Source organism: Nyctereutes procyonoides, unplaced genomic scaffold (genome assembly GCF_905146905.1).
Source record: "Nyctereutes procyonoides isolate TBG_1078 unplaced genomic scaffold, NYPRO_anot_genome, whole genome shotgun sequence".
NCBI lineage: Eukaryota > Metazoa > Chordata > Mammalia > Carnivora > Canidae > Nyctereutes > Nyctereutes procyonoides.
The window spans coordinates 11,936,148-11,955,462 of NW_026575140.1; the positions used below are offsets into that span (position 1 = coordinate 11,936,148).

The 19,315-nt window shown below is 38.1% G+C and overlaps 1 protein-coding gene across 1 annotated transcript in view; it reads left to right on the forward strand.

Annotated features, from left to right (window-relative positions):
* HYDIN (HYDIN axonemal central pair apparatus protein) overlaps positions 1-19,315 on the forward strand; it is a 362,906-nt gene that overhangs the window by 48,099 nt on the left and 295,492 nt on the right. Inside the window, exons 2-3 of the mRNA XM_055304626.1 lie at positions 15,140-15,297; positions 17,362-17,487. Coding sequence (XP_055160601.1) covers positions 15,163-15,297; positions 17,362-17,487 — 261 coding nt within the window. The 5' untranslated portion in view covers positions 15,140-15,162. The remainder of the gene's footprint in view (positions 1-15,139; positions 15,298-17,361; positions 17,488-19,315) is intronic.

Consider the following 19,315-nt stretch of genomic DNA (forward strand, 5'->3'; position numbering starts at 1 on the left):
GATTTTGGATCTCAGGGTTGTGAGATCAAGCCCCACTTCGGACTCAGCATGTTGAGTGGGGAGCCTGCTTAAGATTCTCTTTCTCTCTCTCTCTCTCCCCCATCCCTCTCTTCTTCCCCATCGCCCTCACATGCTCTCTCTCTCAAAAAAAATTTTTTTTCTAGAAAAAAAATGAAGATCTCTTTGAGAAAGAAAGCATAGATGGCTTAGTGATTCAGCTACCCATCCAATCACTCCTGAAATATTTATTGACTCCATGCTAGGCATTATGTTAGGCATATATACCAATGATGAGGATGATGGTCAAGGTCTCTGACCCATGAAGCTTGCTCTCTAGTGAAGAAGACAGAGAAATCTAGTTACACAAATTATTTACTCAATATGTGAAAAGTGAAATTGCTATGAGACCTTAGGAAAGGCTTTCTAGAAGCAGTGATGTTTCAAATGACACCCGTGAGATGAATCTAAGTTAGCATGGGGAAAAGGAACGAGAGGGAGAGAGTTCCAGAGATTTTACCTCAAAATAACCTTGTAGTGTGATCAAGAGAAACAGGGCAGCCTGACAACCTAGACAGAAAGGAACCAGAGTATCCTGGTAGGGTTAATGGACTTGGAAGGAGAGACTGGGCATTCCAGAGACAATTATGCACTTTACCATGTCATCTGAGGGTGCCTGTAATAGTGTCTCATAGTTTGGATCCATACACAGATTAAGACTCTTTCTGAAAGATCTAGCTAAAGCTCAGAGGGTCTGAAGTTTAATATACATTTTCAAAAAATGTTATTGCTTTTATTGGTTCTTCAAGTGAGAAGGGGCTGAGTGGTTGCTTGGCAGAGAAATTTAAAATGTTTACTTCTGGCCATTAAAGTTCTGTAAATAGGTATTCATTGTTAATAAAACAAGGTAACACTAACTATATCTCAATCTGATACCTAAAATGAATCACAATGTTAAGACATCAGCTATATAAATCTTGGATTAGGTGGCATGAATGGATAATCCAGGTTATTATCCAGACATCTGAGCAGTGCTATAACTTCTGGGAACTATGTGTATTGTGCTTCATTTTTGGGTTTTATCTTCAAATAAAAAATATTTCATTTTTGCATTGGAAAATTCTTCAGTCATGGAATAGGTTTTCTCCCCTTATACCATCTACACTTTGGCAAATGAGGATTTCTGCTTCTGAGAAGGGTAGACGAGGTAGTACAGGTCTGTCCTCCTGCCAAGGACAACTGGAAAACTTGGGTAGGTTATCAACAGGAGCCTGCTTCAATGCAGTAGAGAGCTAACAAGATGGTGAAGAATTATCAGGCCAGCTCTAAGTGGAACAGGGACCCAGGAAGGTGAGTTCAAAACTTAGAACCCCTGAGAGCATATGCAAATAAATTCCAAGGAAGAAGCCAAGAGAGTAAAAGACAGAGCAGTCTTTGTGGGCTAAGGCAGCAGGGATTGGTGACCAGGGCCTGCCAAGGATAGAGGGCACCTGCTGAATTCCTCTTTGGGTTTCGACCTCAAAGGGCTGCTTCAAAGGAATAGAGATGAACTGGAAGTTGGTGCATAAAGCTACTTGAATAAAAAAAAAAAAACAAGCCATAGAGTGGGCAAAGACATCTGCAAAAACTAGTAACTGTGCATTCAGAATATTTGAAGGACTTATACAAATCAATAAGAAAAAGACAACCCAAGGGAAAAAGTCAAGAGACTTGAACACCTCAAGACATTTCATAAAAGGGGACATCCAAATGGACAAGCAACATATACAAAGATACTCAACCTTATTAGTAATCAGAGAAATGCAAATTAATACCACAGTGAGCTGTGATAATACACCCACAGGATAGCTAAAATTTAGGTTTCTAATAGCAAGTGTTAGCAAGTTTGGGTGGTATCCAGATCTCTCATACACTGCTGCTGAGAATATAAAATAGGTACAATGACTTTGGAAAACTGTTTAGCATTATCTACCATAGTTTAAGATATGCTTACCCTATGATCCAGCAATTCCATTCCTAGATAGATACTGTTTGGCCTTGTGCACAGACATTTATAAGACTGTTCATCACTGTCTTATTCATAGTAGCCTCAAACTGGAAACAACCCAGATGTTAACCGATAGTAGAATAGATTAATAAATAGTAGTATATTTCAAACAGTGAACTATTAAACTTAAATGAAGAGAAACAGATTGCAGGTATATGCAATGAAATAGTTATATAAAGTAGAATAAAAGAAGCCAGACATAGAAGATTGCACACTGTGTGAGTCCGTTGTTTCAAATATTAAAAACTGAGCAAAGCTATAGTGTTTAGGATGCATACTTAGGTAGTAAAAGACAATCAAGGAAGTGATTTCTACAAAAGTGAAGATAGTAATTGCCTTTTGTGGGGGAGAGATGGCTTAGTGATTGAGAAGGGATGTGTGGGTCCTTTGGTAGACGTAGTAGGTGCTGACAGTGTTTTGTTTCTTTACTGGCATGATCATTACACAGATGTTCACTTTATAAGAAATTTGTTATCTGTACATTTTGGAGATACCTTTCTCTGTATATATAAAATTTCACAGTAAAGTCTTTTAAAAGGCAGTATCATTTTAACTTTTACCCACCTCATTGTAACTAAAAGTAGAATTTATCAAGTGCTCAAATTGCAACAATGCTTTTCACTTAAGAGATGTGACCAAGCCTGAATGTGGATGGATATGCAAAGTCAAAGTCAAAATCCAGTTAGATTTCTGGGTGCTTGTTACTGTATGCTAGAGGCCATATCACTAAGTTTCATCTTCACTCCTCAAAAACAATATGATTTTGTTTATAATTAGTATAGTACTTTGCAAATAGTAGATAACTATATGAAATTGAAAGATAATTGAATTCCCATGTGAGAAAAGTAATCTGTTTTGGAGCTGTATTACTTGTAGATTCTTGGTTTTAAATCATGAAAATGATGTGAATTGGGGCTCACAAATAATAAATAAGCTCTCTCTGCAGCTGTGGCTCTCTCTTTTCTTGTTGTTACTGTTAAAAAAAGAAACAACAGACCCCAAGTGGTGTCATTTGTGCTAAACTCATGTCAGCAAACCCAGACTTCGTACCTAATCTGATTACAGTCTCAGCCTCTCCTAGGAATGTTATTATTTTTTTAAAGATGTTATTTATTCATGAGAGACAGAGAGAGAGAAAGAGAGGCAGAGACACATCAGAGGGAGAAGCAGGCTCCGTGCAGGGAGCCCAATGTAGGACTCCATCCTGGGTCTCCAGGATCACGCCTTGGGCTGAAGGTGGCGCTAAACTGCTGGGCCACCCAAGGGATCCCTCGGAATGTTATCTTTAACCAGTCAATTTGGAATTACCTGGGCAGCACTAGTGAGGTAATCTGCTGGATATATTCCATCCATACTCCACAGAAAGGTGAGGTTGCCTAAAATAATCCATTATTTTAACTTTCTTTTCATACCTCTGTCTGCCAATAAAACCCTTCCATTTTGTAGTGCTTTTTGGAGTTCCTTTCTTTTTCCTTGCTGGGATGCTGCCTAATTCATCAATAATTGAATAAAGTCTAATGATCTTCAGATTTACTCAGTTGAATTTTGTTTTTGTTTTTTTTTTTCTTTTAGAGAGAGAGAGCATGAATGAGAGAGCAAGAGGGGGAGGACGAGAGGGAAAGGGAGAGAGAATCTCAAACAGGCTCCATCTCACTATCTCTAGGCTACAACCTGAGCCGAAACCAAGAGTCTGATGCTTAACCAACTGAGCTACCCAGGCACCTCTGAATTTCGTTTTTTAACGTTGCCTTATTCCTATGTGGCCCATAGTTGGCTGTCCCTGGACTGGTTCTACAGTTTGAACAAGTTCCAAACTTTGACACTTTTCTATGAGAAGCAGTTCTTTTTGTAATTTGAGGCCTAGGAAAATTAGTTTTCACTCTGCATCTTGTGGTATTTTGACTTCTAGGAAACGCATATTTGGTCTTCACTCTGGTACAGAGGTCCTAAAACTCTTGGAATTTCCCGAGTGAGGAAAACAATAAAGGGGTTTTTTGTTAGGGTAATGAGCTGACTTTTGGACTCCACCTAAGGGTGAGGAGCTGATTGCCAGAACCAACCATGTGATTCCAGGATTACAACTTGCAGTCCCACCCCCAGCCTCTGGGAAGGGGAGTCTGAAGAGGAAAGGGACAGGAGGTTGAATCAGTTTTTTTTTTTTTAATCAGTTTTTAGATGGCCAAATTTATCAATCATGCCTATGTAGTAAATCATCCATAAAAGTCCAAAAGGACAGGATTTGGAGAGCTTCCAGGTTGGCAAATGCATAGAGATTTGGGGACAGTGGTACCCTTGGAGAGGGTGTAGAGATTCTGTACTCTTTCCCACGTATCTTGTCCTCAGCATCTCTTCATCTGCTGTTCCTGAATTACATCCTTTTATAATAAACCAGTGATCTAGTAAGTAAAATGTTTCTCTGAGTTCTGAGAGTCACTCTAGCAAATTAGTCCAACCTAAGAAGAGGATCTTGGGAACCTCTGATTTATTGCTAATTGGTCTAAATTACAGGTAACACTCTGGGCTTGTGACTAGCATCTGGTGGTAATGGGAGAGATAGTCTTGTAGGACTGAACCCTTAATCTACAGAATCTGATGCTATCGCTGGGTAGATAGTTTCAGAATTGAGTTGAATTGTAGGACAGGCAACTGTAGGGAATATTCCCCTCTCCTCCCCACCCACATTGGAATTGGTGACCAGAGCAAAATACATCTTCATTTTCCTTTTCTTCGACAAGAAAAGGGTCAAACAAGAAGATTCTTTTCTGAAACTTGTCTCTTTTAGCTGCATCAGATATAATAGGTCACACATTCTGCAGAGACAGATTATTTTCAGGAAGTATTTCAAGGAGAAGAGAACAGAGGCCATTGTGAAACCTATGAAATCTAAAGTATTCAATTTAAAAGAGATAAAACAGAAAACCAAGGAGCATAACAGCTTTAGAAACTTCATCCAGAAGATGAAGTAAGATTAAAAAAACTAAAATCAGTTCTTTTATTCTGAGTTCCTGGAGAACCCTTCACTGATAACATAAGTCTTATTGCATTTGAGCATTTTCCCTAATTTTTTCTTTGATATTTTCCTGCTAAAATGGTGTTTGGGGGTAAAGAAACATTTATTAACATTCCAGAGTATAATTGCCCTGCCCTCACTCCAACAGTAGCAGAAATTGAAGACACGAACAGATTCATTGCTTTTTTTTTAACCACACTTTCTGCTAATACTAAGAACAATTATATGCCAGATACTGTGCAAAGCACTTTACACACATTCTCTCATTTAATCCTCACACTAAACACCTGGGGTATACGTGGTAGCTGGCTTTCAAGATGGCTCCCAGCAATCCTCCCTTCCTGTATCCATATCCTTGTGTAGCTTCTCTCACACTGAATAGGGCTGATCAATGGGACCAATTGCATAAGTGACAGTGTGTGACTTCTGGGTCACAGAGGACATTGCAGCCTCTCCCATGGTCTGCTGACTGTTGTGAAGGTAGTCAGGCATCATGACGCAGAGACTCCAGCAGCCCGGTTGAGAGACCAATGAGGAGAGGAACTGAGGTCTTCCACCGAGAGCCAGGACCACCTTGCTTAGCCATGAGAGCCATCCACCTTGGAAGTATATTTTTCCAGACTTAGTCAAGCCTTCAGATAGCTGCCACCCTTGCTGCCATCTTTGATCACAATGTAAGAGATCGTAAGCCAGAATCACCTAGACCTGTGTCTTTCAAATTTTTGAGTCACAGAAACTGTGAGAAGTGAGAAATGTTTTGTGTTGTTTCTAACTACTAAGTTTGGGGGCAATTTGTTATGTTGTAATAGGTAATTACCATTATCTCAATTTTACAGTATTTTAGTTTTGTGTCTCAGCAAAGGAGGGACTTGAGGATGGAATAAGAAGGCAGGAATAAAAATGTAAGGAAATAAGTCTTTGAGACATTTAGGGTGAAGGGAAAACAAGAAGAGATGAATAGAGATGCGGGATGAAGTAGAGTTCAGGTCATCATGATAGATATTTATGTGACATATACATGTCCCCATAGTGTCTGGGGGCTTTCACTAATTTAATAATATATGTCAGTAAATTCTGCTTTACTAGGCAGCAGCCCATTCTACATTTGATCACTTTTAGACTCAGCTCCCTTATGAATTCCTAGAGGTAAGCAAAACTCATTTTTGTGCAGAAAATGAATTTTGTGCTTAAGAATATCTATCCTAAAATGTTTTTTCCTTTTTTCTTTTTAGAATTTAGTACTGCAAAATCAGTAAGGCAGAGCTTTAACACAAACCATCCTACAAGGTTCTTCCTCCTAAGAGTTAACTGAGAATACATTTTCTTGTCTTTTCTGAAAGAACCTAGACTCTGTTCCATAGAAACACAGAAGGAGCCCAAGGTTGACATTTAAATTAAGGAACGTAAAACAAAAGAGAGAAATTGTTCTGGGAAATATTTTAGTCTTGTGAAAATTCTCTTTTAATAAATGCAATTTAATATGAAGTTAAATTCAAATATTAACTGAGCCTTTTTTCTTTGTATTCACACATGATCCCTACAGTCAAGCTTACGTTCTAGAGGTAGAGACAGGCTTGTTAGCAAATAATTGCAATACAATGTATTACCTTCAATAATAGAGGCATATGCAAAGGACAGAGTGATTGACACTCTGTTTGCATTAGGGAAAGCCTTACTTCTGGGGACCCTTGAGATGGGTTTTGTGGGATGAATAGAAGTTTGCCGGCAGATGGGGATAGGGAAGTGAGAGGAAAGGATGAACTTATACAAGCATATTAGAGGTATGAAATAGACACATTTGGAGATTGTGGAAAGTCATTTGTGTGGATTAATTAACACATTTATGAAATAAGCATATGTACTGGGCAGTGAGAATACAGTGGTAGAAAAGACAAAGTTTCTGTCTTCAAGGAGCTTACAGTCTATTGGTAGAGGGAGATGATCATGATGGGGTGAGCATGATACAGAGAAGGGGCAGCCTTGGAAGGTCAGAGAAGGCTTTCTGAAAGAGGTGACATCTGAGCCTAGAAAGACAAATAGGAGTTAGTGGTGGGACTGGGGGTGCAGAAGGAAAGATGTTCCAGGTGGTATGTATAAATCTGGAGGCGTGTGAGCACTTGAGAGATTGTGAACTGCAAATTGCACATAAAACGAAGAAGAGCAAGTTCCTGGTATGTATGTCATGCTAAGGAGCTTACAGAATATTCTGGACTAAAGGATTTTAGGCAGAAAAATGACATGACCTTATTTTCCCTTGAGAAAGGTCACTGTGGCTTCAGTGCAGAGTGGCTAGAGAATGGGGTATTGTGAGGATGAGATGCTGGATCAGGGAGTTCACCTAGGAGGTTGTTCTGGTTAAGACATGAGGAGTACAGTAACAAAGGAGGGCCACAGGGATGAAAAGGAGGAGATGGATGTGTGAGATATCCAGGAGGTCGAGGCAGAATAACGTCATGAGTGTGGACTCTGGAGCCAGAGTGACTGGCTGTCTTTCCAGCTCTAGCCTTTACTAGTATGAGAACTGGGGCAGGTTATCTTCTCTGTGCCTCTGGGTTTTTAAAGCTGTGATTTGGGGAGAATAATAGTATCTACATCTAGTACATAATGTTTGGGACACTATTGTTTATAGGAAGTGTTCAATAAACATTTAGTTATTATATGAATGACTGGAGGAGAGACAAGTCATAGATGAGAGGTGAATTTGGGGTGTGGGCAATTGTGTGGATGGTGATTCCATTCACAGAGGGTTACAGGAGAGAGCAGGTCTGGGGGCGCATGCTGGGCTTGAGGCAGCTGTGGGACATAGGTGGGTGGAGGCATCTTGTTTGCAGTGTGGTCAATGGAGTGGAGCTCAGAAAGGATCTGGGTAGGCTTAAATCCTCTAGAATTGCAGGAAGGCACAGAATACAGGGAAGCCTTGGAATAGGCTGTAGGAAGAAAGCTGACGAGGACAACAGGGTGGTAGGTGTACAGGGCCCAGCGGGAGCCAGAGATTCTGGATTTATAGTGACAAAGTTGCACTGTTGTGCGGTTTTCTCCAGCAATCCTCACAGCCTGGGGATAGGAGAGAAGAGCAGCTGGACTGCCCCAGTATTGGGGTTTTACTGGCTGAGATGGTAAGACCTGGAATTGGGATGTTGACAGGACTGCTCAGAGACTGGGCAGGGGTTAACTGTGAGATGTAGGCTGCAGAGACAAGAGTGAAGATGTGAGAAGGGGCAAGGGAGCAGAAGGAGTTTAGGGTGATTCTTGGACTACCTGGCTTGAGAACGTGATCATGGAAACCAAGATGATGAGAAATAAAGGGGAAGAACAAGGAGTGTGTATGTGCGTGCATATGTGCCTACGTGAGTGTGCATGCAGGCTGTACAGGGGAATGGAGGGTAGAAAGAGATATAATGGCTATTTAATTAAAATAGAATTCTAGGAGTTTGTGAAGTTAATTTTAAAAAATAAAAATTTATTCTTGGTGGAAACTGAAGATTTGGTGATAATGTCTAGCTGGTACTATACATGCCCTAATAAAAGTATTGTTATCTCTTTAGTTAAAAAGTTATTTGGTCAAAAAAAAAAAAGGTCTTGGGTTCATGGCCCCTTTTACCATATTTTTTGACCTGAGGGTGGTCTTTAAAAGCAGGGTGTTAAGATGACTGATGGATTACAGGAGTCAAAGCATTCCAGGGATGTTAATGCATTTGGCCTATTTGCATGGATTCAGTTTTGTGTTAGATATTGAGCAATGGGCTAGGTGATTGTCATTTTTAATAACACTCTTGATTATTGATTCTGTCTAATTTACTGGTCGATGGTTCATTAGAAATTCACAGGCATCCATTTAAATACAAGGCACTATGCATTACAGTCTCTACTCAAGGAGTCTATGGTCTATTAAGATCAGAATAAGCACCCACATAACTGTAAAGTAGAAATTTTTAGGAGTCATAAAAGAGAGAAATAAGATATTGGAAGGTCAGAGTTGTTGAACAGTCACTTCCAGCTGGTAAGATCAGAAAGAAATTGCTTCGATAAGGAAATGACATTTGAATCAGGAAGGGATCTGTGCAGAGGTAAAAAGAAAGGACACTGCAGTCAGAAGGAGCATTGTGAGCAGATTTTTTTGGGAAAAATATATTAACTCTTGTAGTTGAGCTACAAAGGCATGATCCAAGTACTGCAGGCTGGAATTGTAATAAGGTGTTAGTGATCAAAACTGGAAAACAACAAAACAGGAAAATGGTCAAGAATCTTAAAGTGCTTAAGAAATCAGTTATAGAAAAAAATTAGTTTTATTTATTTTAAGAAATCATTTTTAATAAAAATATGCCAGAATCATCAAATTTTAACAACATAACTGCTTTGTGTTTTGGTTTGATAAAGAGAAAGTCATTGTTTTTCTCATCTGTTGAAGTTGTTGTTAAGTTACAGTATAGCTTACCTTTTCATAATTGGGGTACATCCACTAGCAAAAGATATTTATTTATACATCAAAGGATATGTACAGTTTTAAAGGATTGCCAAAAGGAAGTTACAGATTTATACGCTACCTGTAGCTTGTGAATAGTACAGTGCCATTATTCTACAAAAAACCCAATAATTATTTAATATCTATTATTCATTTATTTGCGTCATGATCTAAACAAGGTGCATCCTTGCACTTGGTTTGTTTAGAACTCTTTTAATTTATAACTATCCCCTGCCCACAACCCTCTGATGCTATTTATTAGTTGAATAAAGGAGGTCATTTTCCTATAATATTTCCTACCTTTTTGATTTGTCTTAATTGTATTTCTCCAGAATATGCTTGTTCCTCCATTCCCCATGTCTCCTGCAGCCTGGCTCGTAGATCTTTGTTAGTAGTTCTACATAGCTGGTGCTGTGTAGTGCATCATATGTGGAGACACATGATATGTCTGGTTTTCAAGCATTTAATGTTGAGATTGGTTTAGAGGGCTCAGGTGTTGTTAGCCCAAATGAGCCATTATAGAGTTCTTCAGCAACAGCTTTCCTAATTATTTTAGCATTGATGATCTTTTGTTTTATTAGGGGTTACATAATGGTCATGATTTTTCTGTTGTTTGTTTTGAGTTTATTAGCTAGAGTTCTTCTGTGAAGAATCATTTTCCTTCCTTACCTGTTTGATTAGCTTGCAGTGCAATTTGTACCAAAAAAGTGGTTGATTCTTTCCTTTTATTATTTTCAAAATAATTAGTTTGGTGCTGTAGAACTTCCATAGGTGACCAATGATTCTTTTTCTGGTATCTTTTAAACTTGAATTTTTAGAGACTTACCCATTGCAGACTTAAAAAATGTTTCAAATCGTCTTATTTTTGGTGAATGGGAACTCCTATTGGATCCTTTAGACACAATCCCAGTGGCCTTTGATAATGTCCTTGTTTTATTTATTTTATTATTTTATTTTTTTTTAAGATTTATTTATTTATTTATTTATGATAGACATAGAGAGAGAGAGAGAGAGAGAGAGAAAGAGGCAGAGACACAGGAGGAGGGAGAAACAGGCTCCATGCCCAGAGCCTGACGCGGGACTCTATCCTGGGACTCCAGGATCGCACCCTGGGCCAAAGGCGGGCGCTAAACCGCTGAGCCACCCAGGGATCCCCAATGTCCTTGTTTTATGGTAAAATAGAATGTTCCAAGTTCATCTTATACATTTTATGCATCAGACCTCAAATTACCCATTTCTCCAAGGAGATGTGGTTCCTTTTAGTGGGAAATGGTATTTAGAGTCTGCAGTATGTCCTTGGACTGTTATTGCTTACTGGGCCTTCATTGTTTCTGGACTTTTTCAGTAGGCAGGTTATTTAAAAGAAGAAAATAATCCTGAGCTCACACTTGTTTCCAATTTAAATGTAAGATTATAAGATTTCTTAATATGAGAACTTCTTTGGCTTTATTTTTTCTTAAGATGAATTGCTCGGTTCCTTTTTTTTTTTTAAAGATTTATTTACTCATAAGAGAGAGAAAGAGAGAGAGAGAGACATAGGCAGAGGGAAAAGCAAGCTCTCCTCAGGAGCCTGATGTGGGACCCAATCCCAAATCCCAGGATCATAACCTGAGCCAAAGGCAACTGCCCAACCGCCGAGCCACCCAGGCATCCTGAATTGCTCAGTTCTTAACAATATTGCTTTAACTACTTGTTTTAAAAATATTATTACTGGGGCTCCTAGCTAGCTCAGTCAGTAGAAGATGCAAACTTGTGGTCTTCGGGTTGTGAGTTCAAGCCTCACGTTGGGCCTAGAGCAAAAAATATATATATTATTACTCATATTATGACTAACAATAAGACTACATTTATGAAGACAGTCAAAATACTATGTTTTTAGGTCAGTTGGAGTAATTGTTTTCTCTTTGTGGTTATGAAAGCAGCTTGATATACGCAAAGTTCATTTCTTTCAGTTGTTTTTCAGCTTTTAAGAATTGATTTTTTAAGGGCTCCTGGGTGGCTCAGTCAGTTGAGCGACTGACTCTTGGTTTCAGCTCAGGCTATGATCTCAGGGTCGTGAGATTGAGCTCTGTGTTGGGCTGCATGCTCAGCGTGGAGTCTACTTGTGATTCTCTCTCACTCTGCCCCTTCCACTTGTGCATGCTTTCTCTCTCAAATAAATAAATAAATCTTAAAAAATTGATTTAAGTGTTTTAGAATGTATTTTTAACCACTTTATTGAGATAAAACTCACATAGCATACAATTCACCCTTAAGGTGTATATACAACTCAGCAGTTTTTAGCATATTTACAAATACATATTTGTGGTGCAATCATCACCACAGTCAATTTTAGAACATTGTCATCTTAGTAAGATATCCCATACCTTTTAGCCATACCCTACCCCCTGCCCATCCCTTCATTACTTCCAGCCCTATACAACCACTAATTTATTCCTTCTCTCTAGAGATTTCCTGATTCTGGACACTTCATGTGTATAGATTCATATAATATGTGGTCTTTTATAACTGGCTTACTTTACTGAGCATGATGTTTTTGAGGCTATTCCATGTCTCTGTGATCTAAGGGGGTACTTCAGCCTCACCCCTGGTTCTGGGATTTTCACAAAGGTGTCTTGTCTCTGGATAGTTTCTAGTTGGTCTTTTTGTGAGAGAGACTGAAGTTGGCAATCACCTGTTCCACCATGTTGGTGACATCACATCCCATATTACCTTGTATTATAACAATTATCTGCATTACATTTGATTTATTGTTTGCCTTTCTCTGTTTAGTATGTCTTCTTTGCTTTTTCTAAAATTTCTTCTGGTATTTAGAAAGATTTACCTTTATGTTTAGTAGTTTTTTGGTGTATAAACCCTTTAAAATACCTACATTAGTAATTTATTATTGTATGATAAAGTACCCCAAAATTAGTAGCTTAAGACAGTGAATATTAGTTCTCTCACAGTTTCTATGGGTCAAGAATCTAGATGTGGCTTATTAGTTGGGTGCCTCCTCCTCAGTGTCTATTATGCATCTCCAGTCAAGCTGTAGGCTGGGCCTGTAGTCATCTAAAGACTCAAATGAGGGATCCCTGGGTGGCACAGCGGTTTGGCACCTGCCTTTGGCCCAGGGCGCCATCCTGGAGACCCGGGATCAAGTCCCACGTCGGGCTCCCAGTGCATGGAGCCTGCTTCTCCCTCTGCCTGTGTCTCTGCCTCTCTCTCTCTCTCTTTCTGTGTGTGTGACTATCATAAATAAATAAAAAATTAAAAAAATATTTAAAAGAAAACAAATAAAGACTCAAATGAGACTCGGAAATCTACCTTCAAGCTCATTCACATGGTTGTTGGCCGGCCTCAGAAGACCCATTTCTAAGATTACTCATGTCACTGCTAGCAGAGTTGGTCCCTCACCACATGGGCTTCTCTCTAAGCTTTCTGAGTGTCCTCTCAAAATGGTAGCTAAGGATCTGAAAGAGAGCCAGACAGTACCCAAGATGGAACTGAGTCTCTTTATAACTAATCTCAGAAGTGGCATCTATCACTTGTGCTGTATCATATTTGTTAGAATACCTAAGGACAGCCCACACTCAAGGGCAGGGAATTACACAATACATGAGTGCTTGGAAACAGGCATCACTGCCATTGTAGGGGCTTTCTACCACAATTCCCATAAGCTCCTTTATTCTATCTGGTTTAATAGTTTGACTCCTACCTGTTACTTATTCAATTATTAATGATCTCATTCTACTTTTGACTTTATTTCTATTTTTTACTTTTCTTTTAAAATTGCATTCTTTCAACTTTGTCAGAAACTGTTTAAATTCTATTTTCTCCTCATGTCTTCAACTTCATTCTTAAAATTAGCCCTACAATTAAATACATGAAGTGTTCATTGTGGGTCATTTTGCTGAAGTTCCCCAGTCACCTTTTGGTTGGCTGAAGCCCATCCTCTAGTAGAGTCCTCAGGAAGGGAATTTGTTTACTATTTTCCTTGAGCTTTTACATGTTCCAAACTCCTTTTCTGTAGCTTCGGTAATTGAAGAAGAGCTTGACTGTATGTAAAATCCTTGGCTCACACTTTTTAGTTTTTGGAAAATATTATCTTCTATTTTCCCATTTCATAGGTTGTTTTTTCAAGGTCCAGTGACATCTAATTCTCTTGCCCCTGTGAGTTATTTTACCTTTCTGCCTGGAGGCTGTGAGGAGTTTAAAATTTTCTCTAAATGTCTAATAGTTCTGCTAAAATATGGCTCAGAACTGACCATCTGGGTCTGTTTTCATGGGCACTTATCAATCCCTTTTCATTATGTTTTCTTTTATTTCTGGAAATTTTTATTGGATGGTAGTTTGAAATATTAGTTCCACTCCAGTACTTAATTTTTCTTCTTCATGGGCTCCAGTTATAGTGTCTTGGATCTTTTTTTGACTGTCTGCGATTTCAGCCATTTGTTCTTTGTTTTTTTTTTCTTTTTAAAAATTTCATATTCATTTCCTTGAGTATTTTACTGCTTTACTTCAGTGTACCTTATTACATTTTCATTCAGATCTATTTTTCTTTATGCACCTCTTTCCTCATTGTTTTGGTCTGGTAATGACTTACTGTCTTGTGATCTTTTTAATGACTTTTATGGTTTTTTATTTGACATTGTATCAAGCATTTTTAGTTTTTGTTTTTTGTGTGTTTTGAAGGGCACAGGGTTGGGTAACCTAGCTGGCTATTACTGAAAACAAATCTCCACTTTGTTTTTTGTTGTTGTTGTTGTGTTTTGTTTTTTTTTAAATCTCCACTTTGTCATAAATAGGCCTCCATAGTTGCAAGTGTCCTACTGACAGGCATAAGGAAGGATATGTAGAGGGTAGATGTCTTATCTCTTTGATTTGGAGATATGGAGTGGCTGTTTAATAACTTATTTATGACTATAAACTTCAAAAATTCTCCAGAAACTTCCTCTTCCTTATCTTATCTCATGCTACTTTTTTAGTCTCTGCCCAGCTGTGGAAGCCTGAAGCCTTATATTTTTTATATTTGGATGGTGTCATGAGAGAGAATTGTCAAATAAATATAAAGTAGCAAATGATGAGCAGTGTTTGTTTATCTGAGGGGATAGAAGTTTTTATCTTTATTGAGCAGTGTTTATTTGTTTTTCTGGGGGGATAAAAATACCAAATGTAAGAACTGCTTGATTTCCGATTCTTCCCTAAGCTCAGTGCAGAATCACTTGGTTTATTTAAAAGGAATCCTAGACTTTGGAATAAGGTTAATTCTGGACCAATTACATGGCATAGACTCCTGTAGTTAAGGCATTTGTCATAAGCATTTGATGTATTTTTGAAGATTAGTCTTTTCTAAACCTTTGTACTTGAAAAAGCTTAAAAAAAAATTGTGAGGGATCCCTGGGTGGCGCAGCGGTTTGGCGCCTGCCTTTGGCCCAGGGCGCGATCCTGGAGACCCGGGATCGAATCCCATATCGGGCTCCCGGTGTATGGAGCCTGCTTCTCCCTCTGCCTGTGTCTCTTCCTCTCTCTCTCTCTGTGACTATCATAAATAAATAAATTAAAAAAAAATTAAAAAAAAATTGTGACCTGTATTCAGGAATTAACTGTATTTATTCTAAAACCCTTTTTTCCCCACTCCTAGGTGAACGAAGGAAATAACTAAAAATGACCAGTAGAAGACTTGAGGAATCCATGGGGGCTGTTCAGATGGGGTTAGTCGAAATGCTGAAAGGATTCAAAAGCAAGGTTCTGCCCCCCTTGAGTCCAAGGGTGGTTACAAAAGAAGAAGTAAATCGAATGGTAATGTACCCAAGACTTTCAAGTGTAAAATACTTAATGCAGTCTCCTCAGGCGGATGACAGCTGCTACTTGGCATTCTCAGAAATCAAACAGAGAATTACTGACCAATAATATCAATTTAGATAACATGGTAGCTTGCCACAGAGCTGAGGCACCTCTTAAAGCCCGAGAAGTTTTTGAAATTACATACCTCAAGGTAGAGGCTTGAGTTGCTTAAGTTAATCAGTTGAAGTAAGACCGTGCAATGAAATTATCATGGTTTTCTAAATGTTAGGTTGAACCTTATGAGACTGTCTTTTGTGTAATTCAAAAACAATGAGGTATCAGAATTCCGTAGGTTTTGACCTTAACAATTTATTACCTGTTGATTGGCAACAGTTATTTCTGTTGGCACATTTGTAGAACAGAGAGTATCAAAATGGTGACTATATGGTATCAAAAAAATACATTTTTTTCTCTGTCCTTTAAAACAAAACATTTCTATTTTTTAAAAGATTTTATTTATTTATTCATGAGAGATGCACAGAGACAGGCAGAGACATAGGCAGAGGGAGAAGCAGGCTCCCTTCGGGGAGCCTGATGTGGGACGCAATCCCAAGACTCCAGGATCACACCCTGAGACAAAGACAGACACTGAACCACTGAGCCACCCAGGCGCCCCCAATTTCTATTTTTAATGAGTTATCATAATTTGGTGAGAACCAAATTTTAAACTATATGCCATAGAAAATATCAATAACAATCTATAGGATTCAAGATAGTATGCACTGAATTTTAAAAACCAGTCTTAAGTTATGTTCTGAGGAGAAAAAAAGACCTGCCATCACTCTCTTTTATGGTGGTTATCATTTCATGTTTAAAGTAACTCCCGACTTTTTGCTTTTAAGGCTTCATTTTATTTATTTATTTATTTATTTATTTATTTATTTATTTATTTATTTATTTATTTTTTCATTATTTTTATTTAAACTGTGACACAGCTGATACCTCTTAACATTTTAGTATTGTAATCTGGGTTCCAATCAAAAAGAACCTGAAAACCGAGTCGGAAGCAGCATTGAAATATGCCTTCATTTAAATGGGTTCAATCACAGAAATTAATTTTGTAGGGATTTTGAGGAACCTTGATTTTAACCCAAAGCTAAAATGAATCAGCTAAATTATATGCCTCTGAATGTTTTAAGAAGTCTTTGTACATAGTTAGGCATTATGTTGCTGTGAGTGATCATCATCTCCCTGCATATAAAGTAAGCCCTGGAATATTCCAGAACAACAATATGCTATTGTTTGGTAATAATAATAATGTTTGGTCCTGGGTAATTAAGCCTTGTTGAGTTATTTAGATGATTTTATTTAAATGATAGATTACATTTTTTCCCCTCATAACATCAGAAAGTGTTAAAGCATTTTGTGTTCCTATTTGGATATGTGAATGTGAGTGGCTGCTGGATCTGACGATGGCTTTAGGGCCCTATTAATACAAGGTCTAAATGCACTTTTGTGATTTCTAAAAAGTTCAAACTCATTCGTAAGCCTTCTGGTCACTCTCTCTAGAAGATCCTCCCCATTTCACAAGATTCCTCTTGAAACTACTATAGCAGGATAGCTAAACACCCAAATGCTTTGCTTGCTTGTTGTAACTTCAGTTGAGAAGTAGAAGCATTTCAAATTCCTTAGCTCTGAAGACTATAAGTGATTTTGGAAGCAGATTTGTATGCTCACATGCTTCTTCTGAGCATTAATGTTAAACTCTTTGGGCATATTCCTGCAAGTTCCTGATTCCGCACTCCCCCACCCCTACCCAGTTTCTTTTGTGTGATTTCTTCAAAATCACAAGGAAACGGCAACCCGTGTCATTTCAAATTAGTGTGCAAAGAGCTCAAAAGCGCACATGTACTTCTCTTGTATTATTTACTTAATTTAAATATTTTATAAGGGAACTTAGCAGCGTTCCAGAATTCTCCTGAAAGCTGCAAACACAAATTATTCATTACCGGCACTTATGAAAACACTTTTTCAGTATAATCATCTATGAATCTTCAGCTGTTTTGTTTTAAATTCTAGCTGACACCCTCGGAGTTCCTGAAGGAAATGTCCCTCACCACGGAGCAGAGACTGGCTAATACACGTTTGATGTGCCGACCACAGATCATCGAACTTTTAGATATGGGGGAAACAACGCATCAAAAGGTAGCTGCTTTCTGTGATACCTGCTTATGAGGCAGTGTGAATAATGTGAACATTCTAAAACAACAGTCCCTAAGTAGTTATTGTTTCTGGGCTAATTTCCTTATTGGGTTTTTGTGTTATATATTCTTTTTCTACCTCTGTCGATTTTGATATCTATGATTTAATATGGAGAGAAATACAATTAATAAATACAAATAATTTTTGACTAGTCACAGTTCCTGGCTACTTCTGGACACTGTTGTTTAAAGATTAGGAGTAGTTCCAAGGATTATAGGGGCCAAATCCAATTAAGTCATTTTACCACTACAAGAAATCCCTTCTTCCCTGAAGTGTCATCACTAGAAAGGAAGAAGGTGGAATTGTTTTCTAAAGGAGGCATTTGTTGTCTGTTTTGGCTCACTCCCAAGAGCCAATGTATCCTGTCGTCTCTAAAGGATAGTTATTTGAACTTGTTTCTATATTCTAATGTGAAGCATACATTCTAGGCTTTTAGGAGCTTATGATCATAAATAAGGTTTCAGTTCCTACTTTTAAATTTATTTCTTGAATTATGTGCTTTACTTGTTACATACAGATTATGGTGCGAAGCTCCATCAGTCAAAGTGATGGAGATCTGTCTCCTCTCAAAGGCTTCCCGGACTATTTCTGAGAGATTTTCAGAGATCTTTCCCACGTGATAAATGAGTCCCTCAGACTTATTTGCTCTCACTACAACACCATTGCCACTCGTGTTTAAGTTCTGCACAAAATTTGCTCTTCCTCTGAGCACTGCTAGCTTTAGCTATTTTTTCTTCTCTGTTAGCATCCTCTACTTTTGAGGGCAGGAGACATGGCTTCTCCCAATGCTAATTCATTATGATCAAGGGCTGTTTGCTCCTTTTCCATAGCATTACTGAGACCAGGCCATGCATATTTTCCTCTGTGTACTGCTTGTGTGTGTTTTAGTGTATTTTGACCCCTGCTATGAAGGATGATGAAATTAGTATAGTATATCTCATCATTGCTCCTCTTTCTTTCTCAACTCATTGGGTTGTTTTTACTTTATTTTCTGGAGTTTCATTTGTTAGTTGGGTGACAGTCATCCTCCACCAATATCTTCAAGAAGAACTTATGGAAACTATACTTCCTTGGCATAAAGGCAATGTTTGCCTGTTGCCTTTATGCCAAACTTCAGATTTGTTAGGCCTAAAATTCTTGGGTCACACATTTTACCCATAAGAGCTGTGCATGCACTTTCCTCACTACCTTATGGCTTTAATGGTAAGCAGAAGTATGATGCATAATGGTATGCAGAAGTGTGATGAAGCCAGCTTGATTTATACCCCACTACAGTTATGTGAATCTTTTTGCTCTTTTGTCCAAAGACTGTTTATTTTAATTTGATGTCCAGTAATTTTATTAGGACATGACTAAACTTTCCTGAGATATTATGTATCTTTAGTTACTTCTAGAAAGTTTTTCTTGACTTATCCAGTATTTTATTCTTGCCATTTTTGGTTCTTTTCTTTAGGAATATCAATTATGAGCATGCTAGACCTTCTTTGTCCTTTTACATCTCGTACTTCCTCTCCATCCATTTTTCATTTTCTGTTCACTTCCATTTCATTGTCATTATATCTATCAGGCTATCCTCTGTGTCCCTTCCTTTGAGTTTTGTGTTTATGTGTGTTTCTTGTATAATTCATCCTTATGCTTGACCAGTTCGGCATTCTGGTTGTCTCACAGCATTTGATTCAGTGTCTCTTTTTTGTACCTTTTTATTTACTCATGGCTCAGATATCATATTCCTTTGATTTTCTTCCTATTTCACTGGTTGTTTTTTTCTTAA